The sequence below is a fragment of the Artibeus jamaicensis genome, unplaced genomic scaffold (genome assembly GCF_021234435.1).
Source record: "Artibeus jamaicensis isolate MK-2021 breed Jamaican fruit bat unplaced genomic scaffold, CSHL_Jam_final contig_288, whole genome shotgun sequence".
Classification (NCBI taxonomy): domain Eukaryota; kingdom Metazoa; phylum Chordata; class Mammalia; order Chiroptera; family Phyllostomidae; genus Artibeus; species Artibeus jamaicensis.
Window position 1 is genome coordinate 1,239,776 of NW_026521645.1, and position 21,413 is coordinate 1,261,188.

At 40.0% G+C, this 21,413-nt stretch overlaps 1 protein-coding gene and 1 pseudogene across 3 annotated transcripts in view; both read right to left on the reverse strand.

Moving 5' to 3' along the window:
* MFSD14B (major facilitator superfamily domain containing 14B) overlaps nucleotides 1-21,130 on the reverse strand; it is a 159,320-nt gene extending 138,190 nt beyond the window's left edge. Inside the window, exon 1 of one of the 3 annotated variants that reach the window (XM_053662797.1) lies at nucleotides 20,829-21,130. In XM_053662797.1, the coding sequence (XP_053518772.1) occupies nucleotides 20,829-20,873 (45 nt within the window). In that variant the 5' untranslated portion in view covers nucleotides 20,874-21,130. Of the gene's footprint in view, nucleotides 1-20,289; nucleotides 20,643-20,828 lie in introns of those variants that run through there. The other 2 variants (XM_037157074.2, XM_053662796.1) reach the window with 2 other exon arrangements.
* On the reverse strand, nucleotides 11,682-20,762 carry LOC119058120 (40S ribosomal protein S17-like; annotated as a pseudogene).
* Nucleotides 21,131-21,413: the final 283 nt, after the last annotated feature.

Sequence of the window (21,413 nt, forward strand, 5' to 3'; positions counted from 1 at the left end):
GCTAATGTAATTATGACGTGCCTTGGTGTGTTTCTTCTTGGATTCAACTTCTTTGGGACTCTCTGTGCTTCTTGGATTTCCTGGAAGTCTATTGCCTTTGCCAGATTGGGGAAATTCTCTTTTATTATTTGTGCAAATAAGTTTTCCACTGGTGGCTGTTCCTTTCCCCCTTCTGGTACCCCTATAATTCGGATGTTGGAGCGTTTAAAGATGTCCTGGAGGTTCCTAAGACTCTCCTCCTTTCTTTGAATTCTTGTTTCTTCATATTTTCCTGTTTGGCCATTATTTTCTTCCTTCTGGTTCACTCCCTTGATCCAAGTCCCAGTTTCCTTTTCATCACTATTGGTTTCCTGTGCAATTCCCTTCATTTCAATTAGTTTCACCTTCATGTATTCCTCTAATTTGTGACTAAAATCAGCCAGTTCTGTGAGCATCCTGATCACCAGTGTTTTGAACTGTGCATCTGAAAGTTTTGCTATTTCTTCATCGCTTAGATTTATGGGCTCAGACTGTCAGCTGATTTCTCCAAAGAGACCTTACAGGCAAGAAGGGGCTGGAAAGAGGTATTCCAAGTCATGAAATCCAAAGACCTACAACCAAGATTACTCTATCCAGCAAAACTTTCATTTAGAATGGAAGGACAGATAAAGTGCTTCTCAGATAAGATCAAATTCAAGGAGTTCATCATCACCAAGCCCTTATTATATGAAATGTTAAGGGAACTTATCTAAGAAAAAGAAGATGAAAAATATGAATAGTGAAAGGACAGCAAAGTCACAGTTATTTATAACCACACCTAAAACAAAAACAAATTAAGAGGACAGCTAGATCAGGAGCAGAACCATAGAAATGAAGATCACATGGAGGGTTAGCAACAGGGGAGTGGGAGGAGGAGAAGGGGGGAGAAGGTATAGAAAATAAGTAGCATAGATGGTAGGTAGAAAATAGATGGGGGGGCAAGAATAGTATGGGAAATATAGAATCTAAAGGACTTGAGACACATGATCATGGACTAAAGGGGGGGAATGGTGGGAGGGGGGGATGTGCAAGGTGGAGAGGAATGAAGGAGGGGAATACAACAACTGTAATGGCATAATCAATAAAATAAAATTAAATTAAAATTTAAAAAAAACAGTACTTCTGAATAGACCTACTACTAACAAGGAAATTGAATCAGTGACCAAAAACCTCCCAACAAATAAAATAAGTCCTGAACTTGACAGTTTCACTGATAAAATCCTATCAAATATTTAAGGAAGAATTAACATCAATCTCTCTCAAAGTCATTTTAAAAACAGATTGGAGAGACTCAGCACATTCTGTGAAGGATCATTCATTACCTGTACCACAGCTAGACAAAGGCACTAAAAGAAAAGACAATGGCAGACTAAGTTCCCTTGTGCTATTGATGCAAAAATCCTTAACAAAAACTAAGAAACCAAATTTGGCAGCATATTGAAAGGGTTAACACCATGATATTTATTCCTGGAATGTAAGCATAGTTCACATATAAAACCAATCAATGGAACACCATGTTAAAATGAAGGGGGAAAAGAAGACATGATCATCTCAATTGATGGAGAAAAAAAAGCAATGGACAAAATGAACATCCTTTCATGATGAAGAAAAAATCCAAAAACTAGAATATAAAGAAACCACATATCTCAATATACTAAAGGCCACATATGAAAAGCCCACACTTAACACCACATTTATTAGTAAAAGGCTGAAAAACGTTTTCTCTGAGATTTGGAACGAGAAAAAAAATACCTGCTTTTACCACTTCTATACAACATAGTACTTAAGTTCTGGCCAGAGTAATTAGTAAAGAAAAAGAAATAAATAGCATGCAAATTGATCTTATATAGTAAAAAAATAAAAAAAAAACAAACCTCTGAAGGTTTTATACACACATACACAAACTATTAAGAGCTAATAAATAAAAATTCAGCAAAATTAATAGAGCTACCCACCATATGACCCAGCAATCGTCTTTTGATTATCTACTTGAAAAATATGAAAACATTTGTTTGTTAAGATGTTGTACATATCCCTGTTTATTGCAGCATTATTCACAGTAGCCAAGACACAGAAACAACCTAAAGGTCCTTTGATGAATGACCAGATAAATATGTGATATACATATACAATGAAATACTACTCAGCCATAAGAAAAGGTAAAATACTGCCATTTGTGACAGCATGGATGGATCCTGATACTATCATCCTAAGCGATGTAAGATAGATAGAAAAGGATAACCTGGTTGGTGTGGCTCAGTGGATTGAGTACCAGCCTGTGAACCAAACGGTTGCTGGTTCAATTCCCAGTCAGGGCACATGCCTGGGTTGCAGGCCAAGTCCCTGGTGCGGGGTGCACAAGAGGTAACTACACAGTGATGTTTCTCTCCCTCTTTTTCTCCCTCCTTCCCCCCTCTCTAAATACATAAATAAAATATTTTTTAAAAAAGATAAGAACCATATGATTTCAGTCATATGTGGAATATAAAATAGAAAGCAAAAAATAGCCCTGCCTGGTATGGCTCAGTGGTTGGGTACTGGCTTGTGAATAAAAGGTCACTGGTTCAATTCTATGTCACGGCACATGCCCGGATTGCAGCCCAGGTCTCCAGTTGGAATAGCAACTGAGCGGTGTTTCTTTCTCACACAATGTTTCTTTCTCACACTGACGTTTCTCTCCCTCTCTTCCCATCTCTCTAAATAAATAAATAAAATATTTAAGAAAAATAAAGAAAAAAAAAAAACCACGGCAAATAAACTCATAGAAACACACAACCGTATGGTGGTTACCAGAGGGGAAAGGGGCAAGGAAGAGACCGAAAAGGGTACAGGAGTCTAATACATGGTAATGAAAGACCAGACTTGGGGTGGCAAGCACACAATGCAATATATAGATTTACAGATTATGTATTATATACTGTATTGTGTGCTTGAAACATCTAATGCTATTAACCAATGCCATCCCAATAAATTTAACTTTTTAAAAAAGCACCTTGGTTTTTTATGTCACTGTTCAATTGCTAATGAACTAATCCTGAAACAGTCATGCTTCCACATTTCTTGTTAAATGAGTAAATAAATCCCCTAATTGTAAAACAATGGGGGGGGAGGTTGGGAATCTGAGCAGGCTCCTAAGCCAAAATGATAGATTGCAAATAAGCATATGAAAAGATGCTCAACATATCATTAAAAATGCAAATTAAAAAAAAAGAAATTGTTGGATGATGGATCTTAAATGCATGTTGCTAAATGAAAGAAACAAGTCTGGAAGGCTATATAGTGTATGATTCTATTTATATACATTCTTTAAAAGGCAAATCTATAGAGATGGTAAATGGATCAGTTATTGCTAGAAATTGAGGGTATACAGTTAAATAGATAAAGCACAAGGGAGTATTCTGTTTGAAACTGTAATGGTAGATAAATACATTTATCAAAACCCATAGACAGGGGCGGGCAGGGATGGGAGTAAAAGACAGAAAATTGTACTTGAACAACAATTAAAATAAATAAATAAATAACCCAAAACCCCACAGACCTTCAGAGCACAAAGAGGTCCTTAGTATGTGCTTACTAATTAAAATATTTAGGAGGAAGGAAATCTTAGCATGGAATACAGAATATGAAAGAGAAGCTACCTACATTACAAATTAATGAATCAATTTCATGGACAAGGGTAGGAAAAAGTTGGTAATCTAACTAACATTAGGAATTGGAATCTGTAAGCACTGTACAGCTCTAACTGATAAGGTCCTTCCCCTACAAGAATACAGATAACTATTCTGAAACCACTATACATATATACTGGAATTGAACAATCAAGCAAATGGTAGCAAATGGTGGGAATCAGTTTTCTCACCACTGGAATGGAAGGTTACAAATAAACAAGGGGAGGAAACCATGTCATAACTGGTTAGAGCTAAAGATGTCCTTATAAGCTTGCTTTAGCTTCACGCAGATAAAGATGGTCACATATAGAAATATTTATAGATATGTGTATATATACAGGGGTTGGAACACACACATACATTTTCTTGTTCTGTCATGTGAGAAAGCATAAAAGAACGACACCCCAATAGTCCAAAAGCAATAAACATCTAATGTCTAGGCCTTGGTTTCAAATACCATTCTCCAATAAAAGGAACCAGGGTCCCTTGGAGAAATGGCCAGTTCTAAAACTGGGGCAGGGAACATACAAGAGCATCTGAACATTTTGTAATGCTATACTATTAAATGCTCACACAAGCTGGGGTGGGGGCAGTGCTATTTCAAAGAGCTCCCAATGGCCAAAGCTGGAACAATTTGAGCAATGAAATAAAGCAGTATTACATTACAACACCAGTTATAAAGTAAGTATCTATGAGCCTATACTAATAAAAAGTTTTAATAAACAAATGGAGGCTCTCTGGCTGGTGTGGCTCAGTGGATCAAATGCCACTTGATGTGCCACTATACACCAATCAATGTTACTCTAGCTCTTTTTCTCCCTCTTTTCCCTTCCCCTTTCTCTGAAAATAAGAAAATGCTTTTTAAAAATACAAAATAAACAAATGGGGGAGAATAGACCAATCTGGACAAAAAAATTCCAAATAATTTGCACAGATACTCTGCCCTCAAGGAGATGGAATAAAACTTCCCATTTCTTAAATTGGGTTGCACATAGTGACTTCCTTCCAAAAACTACAGTATAAAAAGTGCCGCAGTCCGGCCGCAGCGGGTCTAAGGGTCCCCTCGAGGTGAAGGTAGGAGTCGGCGCAGAAATCAGGCAACTACGCAGCTAAAGGCAGGTGATGCTCTGAAGACCTTTATTGAAAGTAACGCTGAAGCTTTTATACTATTCTAGCTGGCAAGCGATTTCAGCTGGCAAGCGATTTCGGATTCGTTGGCTTTTGCAGTTACTGTTACTATGCTTCTTGGTCTGAACAGGAACTTGGTTGTCTGCCTTGGTTAGGCTTCGCAGGGGGCCTATTCTTATTCTGCATTTTAGATATGTCTAAAATTGACTCGGGGGGTAAACATGCCCTCCATGCCACGTCCACCATGTTGAAAAATACTTCTTTGAAGTCTTGAACCTCCCCTCCTGACTTTGTCAAGGAAGGGATCCAACTGTGGACGTGGCAAAAAAGTGTGGCAGTTGAGTGCGGGCCTGTGAACCAGACAATCGCGGTTCCATTCTCAGTCAGGGCACATGCCTGGGTTGCAGGCCAGTTCCCTGCAGGCCAGTTCCCAGCAGGGGACGCACGAAAGGCAACCATACATTGATGTTTCTTTCCCTCTCTCCTTCCCTTCCCCTCTAAAGATAAATAAATAAAATCTTTAAAAAAAAGTGTGGCAGGCAGTTAGACAGGCATGAGCACAGCAAGGACAATGGGTCACATACAGGTCACCAGGCAGAAAGCCCTAGGTGCCTAGCAACTGGCAAACAGGGAAAACAAAGATCTCATCCTCCAGGGTAACTGTTGAGGTCCAAAACAGATGTTGAAAAGGGACAATCCCAAACGAGCCCCGGATAAAGTTAGGCTGACCAGGAACTAAAGTTAGGCTGACCAGGAGCAGGGAAATTTTTAATTCCTAAAAGGGCTAACCACCAATTTCCCTAATAAGCCAGTGGCAATCAGCTGTTTAGAGCTAGCCAATAGCTAACAGCCACATCTGCTTCTGTTCAAAGCTTGCTTGCATACCCCCATATAAGGACATAGCTGTAAGCGCCAGGGCGCGGCTCTCATCTGCAGCTCTCCTGAGCATAGTGTCCTCGGACACTCAGAGAGCTCGCCCCTGCACAGGTAAAACTTGGCCAATAAAGTAACATCTTGAAAATTCTGAAAGTCTCCGAACCTCTGTTTCTCGTGACGGCAGATGCAACATAACCTTTCCTCCCCTAAGATATCAATGGGGTTTAGACCCTTTGACCCTTCATATCATGGGTCATGTGGCTTGGACCTTCCCTTGACCTTTCCTCCGCTAGCATGTCCCTAGTCATGTGGTAGACACCCTTAGAGGAGCAACAAGGGGCCAAAGAGTGGCCTCATGTGCCTCCCACGCAAGCCCTTGCATGGCCATTCCTTCAGCATCAGCCCCTAGGGATAACATCTGGGCCTCAGTTGTGTTTTAGCTCCAGGCCCAGAGAAGCAGTAAAACCAGACTAATGACACCATGGTTGACATGAGAACCAGCTGTGTTGACTAATGACCCCCTGCCCTGGCACCAACCAATCAGTAGAGACTAAGACCCTGAAAGGACACACCTGGAAAGCTGAGGAACAGTCTATTGAGATCCTCCCCTCAGACCTCCCCTGAAACCCCCACCCATTTGGAGAGGAGATAAAAGCTTCGAACACAACCCAGTGTGGCTCTCTATGGAGTATAACCCTGCCTTTCCCTACCCACTTTCCCCAGGGGTCTTTTCCTTGCCTCTTTTAAAAAAGATTTTATTTATTTTAAGAGAGAGGGGAAGGAAGGGAGAAAGAGAGGGACAGAAACATCAATGTGTGGTTGCATCTCATTCACCCTCAGCTGTAGAACTGGCCTGAACCCAGGCCTGTGTCCTGCCTAGGAATAGAATTGGTGACCCTTTGGTTCACAGGCCAGCACTCAATCCACTGAGCCACACTAGCCAGGGAGCTTCTTTCTTTCTCCTAAGCTCTGATGGCCCCTCCTTTGCCTCTGAAACTTGTTTCCTGAGCCTATTTCTTCTATTTCTGTGACTTTCTAAATAAACTTTCTCTTACAGTTTTGAGTTTTGGTTCTGAATTCTTTCTTAGCCAGAACTCAAGTACTGAGGTTGCTGAACCAAGACCTGGTCTGATACCACCAGCCTAATATCTGGTGCCATTTCTCTGCCAACGAAAGGGGAAAAAGGCACACTTTACAGTGGATACTAACAAATAAAGACTAACACAGATAGAAGGTTAACATCAACAGTGATACATATCCCTCGTACGATGTAGTAATTCAATTCTATGTGCTTCCTCGCCCAAACCTATAATCCCACTTTAATCACCAGGAAATCACCAGACGAATCCTAATTAGGGGCACTTCAACGAATTACCTAACTGGTACTTGTCAAAATCGTAAAGGTCATCAAAAAAAGAGGAAACCCTGAGAAACTACCACAGCCAAGAGGAACTTAAGGAGATATGACAAGTAAATGTAATAGAATACTGGAACAGAAAACATGCATTTGGTAAAACCCAAGAAAATCTGAATAAAGTATGGGCTTTAGATGATCATAATGTATGAATACTGGCTATTAATTTTAACAAATATAGTATACTAATGTAAGAAGCTAATAATAAGAGAGAAGATGGGTGTGAGACTCTATACTATCTTTGTAATTTTTCTGTAAATCTATTCTACAATAAACTAGTTTAAAAATAAGTGAATAAAAATATAAAACATCTTGAAGGAGGAAAAGGAAGGAGTAGGGGAAAAACTGGTGCCCTCAAATATTAGAGCAAGGGTTGGCAAACTACAGCGTACAGCCCAAATCCACTGCCAGTTTTTGCAAACTGTTTTACTGAAACTTATCACTCACTCATTTATGTATGCCTATGGCTGCTTTTGTGCTACATTGGTAGAGTTGAGTAGCTGCAGCAGAAACTATATGACTGCAAAGCCTAAAGTATTTACTGTCAGATTCTTCACATAACACGGTTTGCTGACCTCAATACGTATGTAAGTGGCATACAAAGTGGTGTTCATAAATATCAGTACAATAGTACAATAATATCTGAGAGCCGTTGACATTTCTTGTCCCTACCACATCCCTGTAGCCTCCTTTTCCATTTAACCTATCTTCCTCTTATACTACACAACACCTCTCAAAGGCTGGTAATACGCAGTATTTCTCTAAATACACTGTGAACTGAACAGATAGTAGTTTTTTGTGGCAGAAAAAGTTGACTTCATATACTGCCCAAGAGATATTTGCTAACAAATTCCCAACTGTGTCAATGTTTCAGCAACGGTATGCTTGAGCTAGAGTAGTCACCTCCTTAAGACTGCTGACTAGAGAGCTCTTCAGGTCCACAAGATGAATCCAAACTGATGAAGATAACTCGAAGATCTAAGTTAGGAATGAGCCATATGGCCCTAACATGACCAATGGAATATAGTAAAAATAAATGGGAAGGTTTATGGACCTATCTTCACTCTTCTAGGCACATAGAAAAAAATAACTGTTTCTAGTTTGGGAGCATTGTTGTGTAAGGATGTGATCATTGCTTTGTAAACCATCTTAAGACCAGAGGGGATCAATCCTAGAGACCAAAAGTCAATATACCTGGGAAGAGCAGAGCATATGAATGTAATGAGCCCACCAGGTCCTTGGTGATATTAAACTGCTAAACTAAGTACACTAGGCCCAGTTTTTCTATTATGTATAATTATAAAGCTCCTTCCTTATCATCAAGTACCTCATCACATCATGTACAATGTTAACTTATTAAAAATGAGATAGATATCTTAGTTCAAATTGTATGCATAAGCTAAGGAACCAAGATTATAACTGTGTAAACTGATGAATCCATTGTACTTCTAAGTGGAAGAAAAATCTTGTTTTGAGGTATTTTCTAATAAAAAACTAGTATTCATAATTGGAAACTGCTGTCACTAGATTCAGTCACTTTTAAGCTCTCACTACTTTAATAATTAGCACATTTGCTACTATTAACCTACATTATTATATCTATCCATTTAGTGAAAGACTTCAAAAAATAAAGCTTTCAGAAACCTTTTTAAATACATGCACAAGAACACAAAAATAAAAATCAAGTAAATGACTTCACCCGAAGGCTTTTCTTTTCTTTCTCCTAACAATCTTGACATGAAAGTAAGAAAAACAATTTTATTTATTTCTCCAGATAAAAAACCTTTTCATAAAAAACATAAATATTATCCAGCATAACATTAAGTAGTTGGATAAATGAGATGGTTATCATGGTGGACACACTAAAACATTCATTAAATATCTATAAAATAACTGCTTTTCTTTTTAACTTTTTAAAAAGATTTTATTTATTTATTTTACAGAGGGGAAGGGAGGAAAAAAGAGAGGGAGAGAAACATCATTGTGCGATTGCCTCTCATGTGCTCCTTGTTGGGGACCTTGCCTAAAACACATGTATTTGCCCTGACTGGGAATCAAACCTGCAACCCTTTGGTTCACAGGCTGGCATTCAATCCACTGAGCCACCCCAGCCAGGGATCTGTTTAATTTTTTAAATTTCTATTGTTTATACTTATAATGTTGTTCCCAGTTTTTCTTCTTTTCCTACCTCCACCCAGTCCCCACTCTCTACTATCCCCAAGTCAATCCCCATATTGTCCATCTCCATGGGTTGTGCATAAATATTCTTTGGTTAATCCCTTCACCATCTTTCATACCATCCCCATCCCACCTCCTTTCCAGAAGCTATCGGTCTTTTTTATGTCTATACTTCATTTACTATTTTGTTCATTAGTTTATTGTGTTCATTAGATTTCACACATAAGTGAGATCACGTGATATTTTTCTTTTTTTAACTGGCTTAATTCACTTAGCATAATTTTCTCCAGATTCACCCATGCTGTTACAAAATGTAAGAGTTTTACCTTTTTTAGTGCTGTGTAGAGTAAGACCACTGTAATAAAAACAGCCTGGTACTGGCCTAAGAACAAACATATAGATCAATGGAACAGAACAGGAAGCCTGGAATAAACCCGTACCTGTATGAGCAACTAATATTTCACAACAGTGGCAATAGCATACAATAGATCAAAGACAGCATCTTTAATATATGCTGTTAGGAGAATTGGACTGGTATATACAAAAAAATGAAACTAGACCACTAACTTATACCATACACAAAAATAAACTCAAAATGTACAAAAACTTAAATGTAAGTTGCAAAACTACAAAAATCATAGAAAAAGCATAGGTAGTAAATCTCAGATATCCAACGTAGCAATATTTTTGCTGATGTATCTCCTAAGGCACTGGAAACAAAGCAGAAAATAAACAAATGGGACTACATTGAATTAAAAAGCTTCTGCAGAGCTCAGGAAACCATCCACTAGACGATTAGGAAACCTACTCTATGGGAGGCCATTTTCACCAATGATACCTCTGATAAGGGTTTAATCTCTAAAATATGCAAAGAACTGATACAACTCAAGGCAAAGAGGACAATCCAATTAAAAAATGGGCAAAAGACCTGAAAAGATCCTTCTCCAAAGAGGACATACAGAGGAGCCATCGACATATGAAGAAATGCTCAACATCACTAATCATCAAAGAACTGCATATTAAAACCTCAATGAAATATCACCTTACCCCTGTCAGAATAGCTACATCAATAAATCAACAAACAACAGTGACGGCAAGGATGTGGGGAAAAGGGAACCCTAGCACACTGTTGGTTAGAATGTAGTCTGGTGCAGCCACTGTGGAAAACAGTATGGAATATCCTTAAACAACTCAAAGCGGAACTCCCTTTTGACCCAGTGATTCCACTTCTGGGAATATAGACAAAGAATCCTGAAACACCAACACACAAAAAAATAACTGCTTTTCACTCAACTTTTCAAATTCTTAATTTACCAACCACTACCCAATTTAAAAGATGCCAAGAACTATGTTTTCAATATTCCTGTCTCTATCGACATTCTTTAAGAATAAAAGTATTCAACTCCAACTGATTAACTCACTCAACACATACTTGCTGAGCTGTACAATACAGCGGTTGGTACTGGAAACAATGGTAGCAACAAAAGAAAATACCCCTGCTCTCATTTCATGGATGCAAAATTAAAAAGGGAAATAAACACTCTGAAGGACAAGGACAGTCTATTACAAAGAATCCTGAGCTATATCTAGGCAAAAATTATCCTGTAACAGCAACAACAGACACTGTGCCAAGCACTGGATCAAATCATATTATTCATACTACCACTTTATCCTCACCACGATCTTTTGAAAAAGGAACCATTATTATCCCCATTTTATGACAAAACTCAGATGAAGAGAATTTCAGTAACTCGCCCAACTCAAATGGCTAGTTAACTGCCTAAGCTGGTATTCCATCCAGAGTCACATACCTCCAGAGTGTGTGCTACTAACCACTGTATTACACTGTTATTCTTTGCCCAAATTTCTCCACAAACAGAATTAGCACACATATGTGGCAGATAGCCTGGACTGTAGCAACCTGAGTAAGAGGTAATAGGAGGCAAACATAGACAGCTCCTCAAGTAAAGTACAGTGCAGTCCTTTACTTACCCATCCACCTCTTTCCTAACACTAAAACATCTTGTCTGGCCAGTATGTACCTGGGCAAAAAGACAATTTCTATTAACCCTCTCACCTGCTTTCTCAACATGACCTGAACAGTTCAGATAAATTAGGACATACAACTTTTGTCAATCAGGTCATCTGTTTTGAATAGGAAAAAGGTTGAAAGTTACTCCCACTTGTTTCACACATGATCTCCAACCTAAAGATCACACTACCTAGTAAACATCAGTGACCTGCCTACATGGAAGCAAAAGACAGGCTGTCATATACACCAACTGAATAAAATTGAGAGTCCACAAACAAACCAATATATATACACACACACACCCCTACACATATACATATATATTTTAGTTGTCAATGATTTATTGATAATATTACGGTAGAAAGATTTAAATAGCTCCATGTGGTGTTTTGAAATTTATCCCAAATGTAGGGTATGTGACCTGTGGGTTGGACAGACTGCCAAAGTCCAAGAGCTTCAGCATCTCCTTAGTGTCAGGATCAACTCCAATGATCTGATCCAGGGCTGAGACCTTAGGAACATAATTATCTCTCCTCTCTCTCTCTCTTCCTGCAGCTTGAAGGAGAGGCCTCTCACGGGGACTCTCTGAATCCACTTTATCAGATGTGTGACATAGCCCACTATCTTGTTTCAGAGTTCTTGCTGGGGATAATGGTGATCTCCTCACACTCATGCTTGCTGGTGTAGAAGTCATTGCCCAAGCATGTTTAGTACTTCTCAATGATGACCCATGCCGCCTTCTTCACAGTCTTCATGCAAATGTGGCCGATCTTGACAGGTGAAAGAGGCTAAACCAATATATTTTATGTCCAGCCGATTTTTGGCTTAAGTGTCAAATCCATTCAATGAGGAAAGAACAGTTGCTTCAACAAAGAGTGCTGATACAACAGACTTTCTACATGTAAAGAATAAAGCTGAACTACTGGCTAAGATGGCAGCGTAGATAAACATGGCGCCCCTTCCCACACAACCATATTAAAATTATAACTAAACTACAGAGCAACTGTCATTCAGACTGCCAGGAATCAAGATAAATGGAAGTCCTACAACTACGAAATTAAGGAAGAAACCACATCAAGACTGGTAGTAGAGGCAGAGATGCAGACAGGCTGGTCCCACACCCACTTGTGGTAGATAACAATTGAGAGGGATTCTCAGGACTGAGGGGTCCTAGCCCCACACTAAGCCCCCCAGATCAGGGTTCCCATAAGTCTGAGAAGTCCCCATGGAAGATAAGTGCCAGGAAGATAAGTCCCCGTAACTTCTGACTGTAAAACCCAGAAGACATTGAGGCTATGGAAGACAGAAACTTCTGGAGTCCCTGGCAGTTACTCTTAAAGGGCCTGTGAATGGACTCTCTTAGACTCCCTCCCTCTGAGCTCAACCGCAGGGCAGCAGCTTGAAAGCCACCAGAGACATATGGGGAGGTGTTAGGCCCGGAATTAGATCAAAGTAGCCAAGAGGACCAAGGAACCCGAGGCAGGCTCCAGACTCAGCAAGGAAGATAGAAAATACAGAAAGTACAAAGAGTGCTGAACAAGATAACCACCTGTGCATGACCTTGTCTTTGCAGAAAAGTATCCATTGCTGCAAGCAGAGAGCATAGCCATGTGTGTTCCCTGAGATAGCCAATCACTAACAGCTACGTCTGCTTCTGTATTTGCTTGCTTGCTCACCCCAATAAAAACCCCAGGCTGTAAGCGCCAGGCGCGACTCTCATTTGCAGCCTTCTTGGCACCATGTCTCCGGACACCTCGAGAGTTCGCCCCTGCGCAGGTAAAGCTTGGGCCAATAAAGTTCCATCTTAAACTCCTGAAAGTTTCCGACCATTTGTTGCTCGCGTTGGTGGAGGCCACAGAGGAACTCAACTGTCTAACAGTAGACAGAGTAAGTGCTCGGGGTGTAGCTTTCTCCCAGTTCTGACAGAAGTGTGGGCAGAGGCCACTGTTCCTTTTTTGGGCCCTCTCCCCAAAGAGCGAGCAGGTAGGTGCCATGTATAAGATTTCATCAACCTAGCTCACAATGTCTGCCCCACCCTGGCAAGTACCTGAGGTGGTGCCCCATCCAACTACCTGGACCACCCAAACTGTTTCTTGTGGCTTTTCCATACAAATGCCTTGACTTCGCTCATGCTTCAGATTTTCCTAAATTCTCTCAAACAAGCACCATCTGGCCTCAGTGAGCCCTGTATCTCTTGCTAAGTGGCCCAAGGACTAGTACTAGCAGCAGTCAGCCTTGCCACACAGCTTGGCCTTGCCAGGGCACTTCCAAGCCCAGCACATGCAGCAGTCATCTGCAGATCCCTTTGTAGCTCATGCCAGGTCGCTGGACAGAACACAGGTGGTGGCTGACCTTGGAAGTGCCTACAGCAATCAAGGCTCAACTACAAGAGGACGGTGTACATAGCCCACATGGTGGGCACACCTCAAGTACCCAACTTGGGTGATAGCGGAGGTTGTGCCACTAGATCATACAGGACATTTACTGCATTAGGCAATTCTACCGCACCTGGGAGACACAGTAGCTCTACCTAATACATAGAAACAAACACAGGAAGGCTGCCAAAATGAGGTGACAAAGAAACATGATCAAAACGCCAGAAAAAGAACAGATCAAAATTCCAGAAAAAGAACTAAACAAAATGGAGACAAGCAATTCACTAGATGCAGAGTTCAAAACACTGGTTATAAAGATGCTCAATGAACTTAGTGAGAACCTCGCTAGCATAAAGGGATCCAGTCAGAAAAGAAGGATACACTAATTGAAATAAAGAACAATTTACAGGGAATCAATAGTAGAGTGGATGAAGCTGAGAATCAAATCAGTGATCTGGAATATAAGGAAGCAAAAGCACCCAATCAGAACAAGAAGGAAAAATAATCTTTAAAAAATGAGCATAGCATAAGGAGCCTCTGGAACAACTTTAAGTATACCAACATTCACATGATGGGGGTGCCAGAAGAAGACAGAGCAAGAAATTAAAAACCTATCTGAAAAAATAATAACCGAAAACTTCCCTAACATGGTGAAGGAAGGCATACAAGTTCAGAAAGTGCACAGTCTTAAACAAGATGAACCCAAAGAGAACCACACCAAGACACATCATAATTAAACTGCCAAAGATTAAAGACGAGGAGATAATCTTAAAAACAGAGAGAGAAAAGCAGTTAGTCATCCACAAGGGAGCTCCTGTAGACTATCAGCTGATTTCTTTTTTTTAAATTTCTTCTTTTTAAAAATACTTGTTTAACTACAGTTGTTCCTATTTTCTGCCCACCACTCTCCTCTGTCCCACCCATCCTACCTCCAACACTCAATCCTATCCCCACCCGACCTCCCCGTTGGCTTTGACCATGGGTCCTTTATACATGTTCCTGGACGACCCTTTCCCTTCTTTCTCCCGTTATCCCCCTCCCCCCTGGTTAATGTCAGTTTGTTGTTTATTTCAATGTCTCTGGTTATACTCTGCTTGCTTGTTTGTTTTGCTGATTAGGTTCTACTTATAGGTGAGATCATATGGTACCTGTCTTTCACTGCCTGGCTTATTTCACTTAGCATAATGCTTTCCAGTTCCATCCATTATCAGCTGATTTCTCAAAGTAAACTCTGCAGGCTAGAAGGGATTGACAAGAAATATTCAAAGTGATGAAAAACAAGAACCTACAACCAAGATTACTCTACCCAGCAAAGCCATCATTTAGAATGGAAGGGCAGATAAAGAGCTTCCTAGACAAGAAAGAGCTAAAGGAGTTCATCACTACCAACCCAGCATTATATAGAATGTTAAAGGGTCTTCTTTAAGAAGATCAAACATATGAACAGTAAAATGGCAATAAATACCTATTTATCAACAATTGAGTCTAAAAAACAAATAAACATACAAGCAAAATAGAAACAGAGTAAAAAAATGTTTTGATGGTTACCAGATAGGAGGGAGGGTCAGAGGGATGGGCAAAAAAGGTGAATGAATTAAAAAGTACAAATTGGTTGTTACAGAATAATCATGGAGATGTGAAGTACAACATAATGAATACAAGCTAAAGTATATATATATATATATATATATAGTCCATGGGCAATGTGTGGGGATTGCCCAAGGGAGTAGCGGAGGGGGACAAAGGGAGAAAAATCAGGACAACTGTAATAGCATTAACAATAAAATATAACTTAAATTAATAAATAAAAATAAAAGCAAGAGAAAAAGAATAAAGCTGGAACCCTACTTTACACCATAAAGTAACTCAAAATGGATAATGACCGCAGCTAAAACTCCTAGAACACAAAAATAAATCTTGCATTTAGAAATGGATTCTTAGACATGATTCTAAACTATAAGTGAAAAAGAAAAAACAGATACAGGCTTCAGCAAAATTACAAAGTTTAAATTGGTTTTTATCAAACTTTTAAATTTCTATAAATCAAAGTACATAATCAACAGTGAAAAGACAACCTGTGAAGAAAATATTTGTAAATCATGTATCTGATTTGCTAATATTCAGAATATATAAGAAACTTCTACAATTTGATAAGAAAAAACCCAAATAATCCAATTTAAAAATGAGCAAGGGACTTGAATAAACATTTCTCCATAAGATGATATACAAGTGGCCAACATGCATGTGAAAAGATGTTCAAAATCATTAATTGTTAGATGAATGCAAAATTAAATACATGATATGATCTTGTTGTGGACCACTCTGCCTGGTTGTAGGAATTGTAACTCTACCCACTGTGGCTAAGGAGGAGTCAGTGACCTCTGGAATGTGAGCCCCAGGAGACAAAGCTTGTCTCTGGTAGCAAATGCTGCCTCAGTGTCCTCCCTGCCCCCAAAGCATGGTCGATGTCCATGGCGGGTATGACCCCTCAGAGGAGGGCCAACCTAGGACAGACACCATCACTTGGGAAGCCATCATGGAAGAACTCGGGGGGCTGCAACAAAGAGCAATGGACTCTTGCCCCCCCCCCCAGCTTTGAGATACCCCTAGTCCCCATGACCTCTGGGAGAAGTGCTTCCTGGCTCTAATCCTCTTAAGCCTGAATACCTGATGGGGAGGGGTGCAGCTTCTTGCCTTGCTAGAGGTGTCTTGGGGGAAAATCTGGCAGCACAAAGACTTCCTGGCAAACCTATGAAATATGCTTTTCTAAGAGTGCTTTCATATGATAAAGGTCCGAGCAGGAAATTAGTTCTGCAACCCCTTTCTTGACAGACACTGATTCACACTAGGCCCTCAGATTTCTCTGAAATGTTATCTACTGTTAGATCCTCGCTGCCCAGTACTCCTGTGTATTATAGCCCAATAAAAGCTCTTGGAGGAAGGGGCTCAAGGCCCTTTTCCCCTGAGAAACTGGCCACCACTCAAGGCCTTTTTCTTCTGGGAAACTGGCCACCTCTCCTCCCCAAGCAGATCACATCATGTCTCAGTCATGTTTACTCTCATCCGTGGCACACAGGGGGACTTTTGAGGAAAGTCACCCCCACATTGCCTCACACCTATCAGGATGGCTACTATCAAAAACAACAACAACAACAAAAACAGGAAAATAAGAAGTTTGGTGAGGATGTGAAGAAATTATAACCCTAGTACCCCATAGGTGGGAATGTAAAATGCAGCCACAGGGGAAACAGTATGGTAATTCCTCAAATAATTCAAAACAGAATTACCCAGTTATTTTACAAATTCTACTTCTGGGTAGATATCCTGAAGAACTAAAAGCAAGATCTCAAAGGGATATTTGTAGTCATGTTCCAGCAGTATTATTCACAATAATAAAAAGATACAAGCAACCCAACTGATCATCCACAGACTAATGGAAAAATGAAAAGTCACATATGCAAAAAATGAAATATTATTCAGTCTTAAAGACAGAAAAGACATATGATATGCATGCCTTCAACAGTGAAGACAATATGTGTCAACAACCACCTTGAGGATATCATGTCAAAGTAAAATAAGCTAGTCACAAAAAAGACAAATAGTATACCTTTTCACTTACATGAGGTATCTGTAAGCAGTCAGACTCAGAAACTGAAAGCAGAATGGTGGTTACTAGGGGATTGGTAATGGAGTAAATGGGAGCCACTGTTTAGAGGACATAAAGTTTCAGTTTTACAAGCTAAAAAAGTTCTAGAGAGTGGTTATATGACAATATGAACATACTTAACACTGATGAATTCTACACCTGAAATGGTGAAATGGTAAATTTTGTTATGTGTATTTTATGGCAATTAAAAATATTTCTTAAATCAACTCTATTTCCATATACTGAAAACAAACAATTGAGAATTTAAACATCTTTTAAGAACTTACTTTCATATTACAGTTACATTACACCTACAACAGCATCAAACATATGAAATAGGTAATAATCTGGCAACTGTTATGAAAGAGTTGCCACTATACACTGAAAACTACAAAACACAGCTGAGAGATTAAAGAAAATATAAAACAAATGGAGAGATACCTCATTCATGAATGAGAACACTCAATATTGTTTTTAATTTTCCCCAAAACAGTGTTCAAGGTTAACACAATCCCAATGAAAATGCCAGCAGGCTTTTAATTTTTTTGTAGAAATTCATAAGCTGATTCTATAATTCTAAAATGCAGAGACCCCAGAAAGGCCACAACAATTTTAAAAGAGGACAAGTTCATAGTCTTGTTTCAAGTCTTATTATAACCCTCCAGTAACAGACACTGCATGGTACTGATATAAAGATAAACAGATAAAACAGAGAATCCAGAATAGATTGACACATATATGGACAGCTAAATTGTGAAAAAGTTACAAAGGCAACACAGTGAATAAAAAAAGTCTTTTCAACAAATGATGCAACAACTTGTTTTATACATGTGGAAAAAGAACTTCCATCCACGTGTTGCATATTTAAAAAAAAATTCACACCTCCCTTTTTCTGAAAGCAATAATTCCTTGGAGTAAATACTCAATTCCTTGTTATTATTCAGGTCAATACATATCTGCCAAAATCTTTTTCTGGTCAATACATCTCTTTGCAAAACAAAGAAGGAAAAAGTTGTCAGCCAATTCCTTATATACAGGCACTGTTTCCATAGAATATTAGTAACATCTAAGAACCTGAAGCCATAAAATGAAGCTATAAGAAAATTACAACACATTAAAATAAGATTAAGTCCTGAAGTCCTGGGAGCTGTAGAAAATAGCACCTGAAAGTGATATTAAACAGAAAATGCAAGCAGGTCCTGGCATATGACATGAACATACAGAATTAAAGACATTCACTGTTTTCACAGCCACCATACATTCCAAAAAGACCAGTGACCGGATTCTGCCACCTGTCCATGCTAGTTATTCCACAAGTATAGCAAGCACCAAGAAAACTCATTTTCAGTATTCACTGCAATTTATCAATACTGACTTTATATACCATTAGAGATGAGAAAAAAAATGGACAGGAAATCTACTTGTGCCCAAATAAGCATCAGAATTCACAGAAGGAATTTCAGAATAAATTGTCTGGGTTTCTTTAGGTAAACATCCCTCAAAAGTTCCTGTTATAAGCACACAATTAACAATTTTAATTTTTAGAGTGGGTTCTAGTTCCCATATAGATTAGTAAATAAGAGAGGACTGATATTTTTATTAGTTAGGGAATCCAGATTCGTTCTGACCAATCATTCATGCCAAAAATATTGAGAAATAAGAAAAATAACAGCTAATGTTTACTGAGGACTTACTAGATTCTGGGTTGCAGTAATCTTCACTCCTCTGATGTAAACATTATCATTAATTCAGAGAGGTTAAGTAACTTGCCCAAAATTACACAGTTAATAAATGGTGGGGACTGGGATTCCAAGCATATTCATCTAATCACCATGCTATAATGCTTCAACCTGTCAGGTTATTTTTCTACCCTGTAAGCCAGGGGAGACAATGAAAAAATCAAGGAGAGCAGTAATGATCATATTTACATGTTAGATTACACCGATATTGCAATATATACTGTTGAAGGTAGACTGATGGTGAGGTAAACAATGGTCTCAAGAGACAGTCAAAATCTAGGTCAAAAATGCTAAGGAACTGAATCACAGGAATGCAGAGAAGGATAAAACCTAAAATCTTTATCTGGTAAACCTAGCTAGACTTAGTAATGTATTTGAATGTTGTAGGTATGCAAAGTAATGAAGGATACTACCTCTTAGGCTACTATTTGGGTTACTGATCCATAATTATTGTGTATCAATTAAAAAAAAAAAAAAACAGGAGGAGGACCTGGCAGTTTGTTTTTTGTTTAGGGGACAGGAAGATGACCAGTCTACTTTTTACATAATCAGAAACAAAATTAGAAAAACCAATTATATAGAATTTCCTCCCTTACCAAGACAAATTTTCCACATTCCAGAAATATTATCTTTGAAATGAGGATTCCACCCGCCCATCCTTTTTCAATAAGAAGTCACTTTGGCAGGGAGGGGCCTTCAACATTACCTAGGCTTGTGTTTACAGATTAGGCTTTGAATATCAAGGCTGTGTCAGCACTCTGCCTGGTGTACACTGGTTTTTGCAGAACTAGGACTAGAAACCAGCTCTGCTGCCTCCATTCTACTTAGGACTCTTCCTACGTCACCTGTCCTCTCAGTTCTACTAATGGGAACTCACATGACTAAATACAATCATTTAGCATTCTTTAAAAGCAAATTTAGGTAGGTAAGCTAAGAATCTAAAGCCAATAATCATATATTTAACATTTTTTCTTTGATAAAACGTTTCTTTGGTGTTAAAGAGTTTCTGTTTATTGTGTTTATCTCCTGTTCTAAATAGACAAAAGAAAAAGAAAATGTCTTTTCTCTGTAAGAAGGGACAGACTGTACACTTAGTGTTCCACCACGGAAAACCATAGTGCCACTGACAAAACCTGTTCTGCTGAGCCCAGGCCAATTACGTCAGGGCTTTCAGATGCCATATGAACCTCATTTAAACTGGAAAAAGAGACCGACCTGAACATGTTCCTCTGCGGGGCCCTGGGATCCTCAGCTTCGTCCGAAATCCTGTTCCCCAAATGTTCCTGCGATTGCTTAGAAATCAAGGAGCATAAAGGGGCTGCCAGACTCCAACGCCAACTTCCCCTGGAGGGCCGAATGACGGTTCTAAAGGTTTCCCACACATTCGCTAAGCAGACTGGCCAGAAATTGTACCACAAAAAAAGGGTATCGACTAACTCATAAATGGAAAACTTAGAAAGAACCAGTTTATTTACATTCACGGTCCCGTCTGGCACCTTTTGAAACAATAATCAAAACAGTTTTGTCCAGCAATGAGTAGGGCTAGAAGTGCCTCCGGATGAATTAGGCAGGCTCACCCGGAACCGGTTTTCCAGGAGCCGAAGCTCCCGGCCGAGCCCAAGCGCCGTCTCGCTCCCGCCTCGGCGTCCGTGCCCAGCACCTAGGAAACTTCGGGTTTTGACCGGCATCTGGCCCAACCTCCCGTCCCCTGCTCGCGGCCTCGGTCTGGGCCACGCCGCGGAACCCACGCTCACCCAGCTGCCGACTGCGGCCTGCGCGCTCGCGCGCTTCTCAGACATGGTTGCGGCCTCGGGTTCCGACACTTCCTTCGCCTTCTGCTCCAAGCTCAGGCTACGGCCATGCCTTAGACGGCTGGGCGCGCTCCCACGGCACTGCAATGCCGCAAAAGCGGCGGGGGGACCCGCGCCCTCCTGGGCTCCGCGCCCGGCTGCCTGCGGATCTGGAGGCGGAGGCTGGAGGCGGGAAAGACCGGAGAGGGAGGAGAGTTGGTACTAACGACAGCCACCGGAGATAGCAGGCCGCCTACGCCTTAGTTCCCGCCACAAGGTCCCTGCGCCCCGCCCACCTCAAACCTTGCCTTTAAAGCTGCTCAGCGTAGAAAGTACGTACTTGCCCAGGGTCCTACCCCTACTTGGTTTTTCCTGAGAGAACCGATTGGTGCGAACTCAGAGTATTATGCAGGGTTTTCATAGTGACAGCACTTCTGGCCTTGGTTTCATAGTGACAGCACTCCTGGCCCATACCGCCCAGTAAAGGATGTCTCCCCGAAGTATATAGGTGACACTTTCTTAGTGGGAAAGAAAGCTGCCCCCAATCCA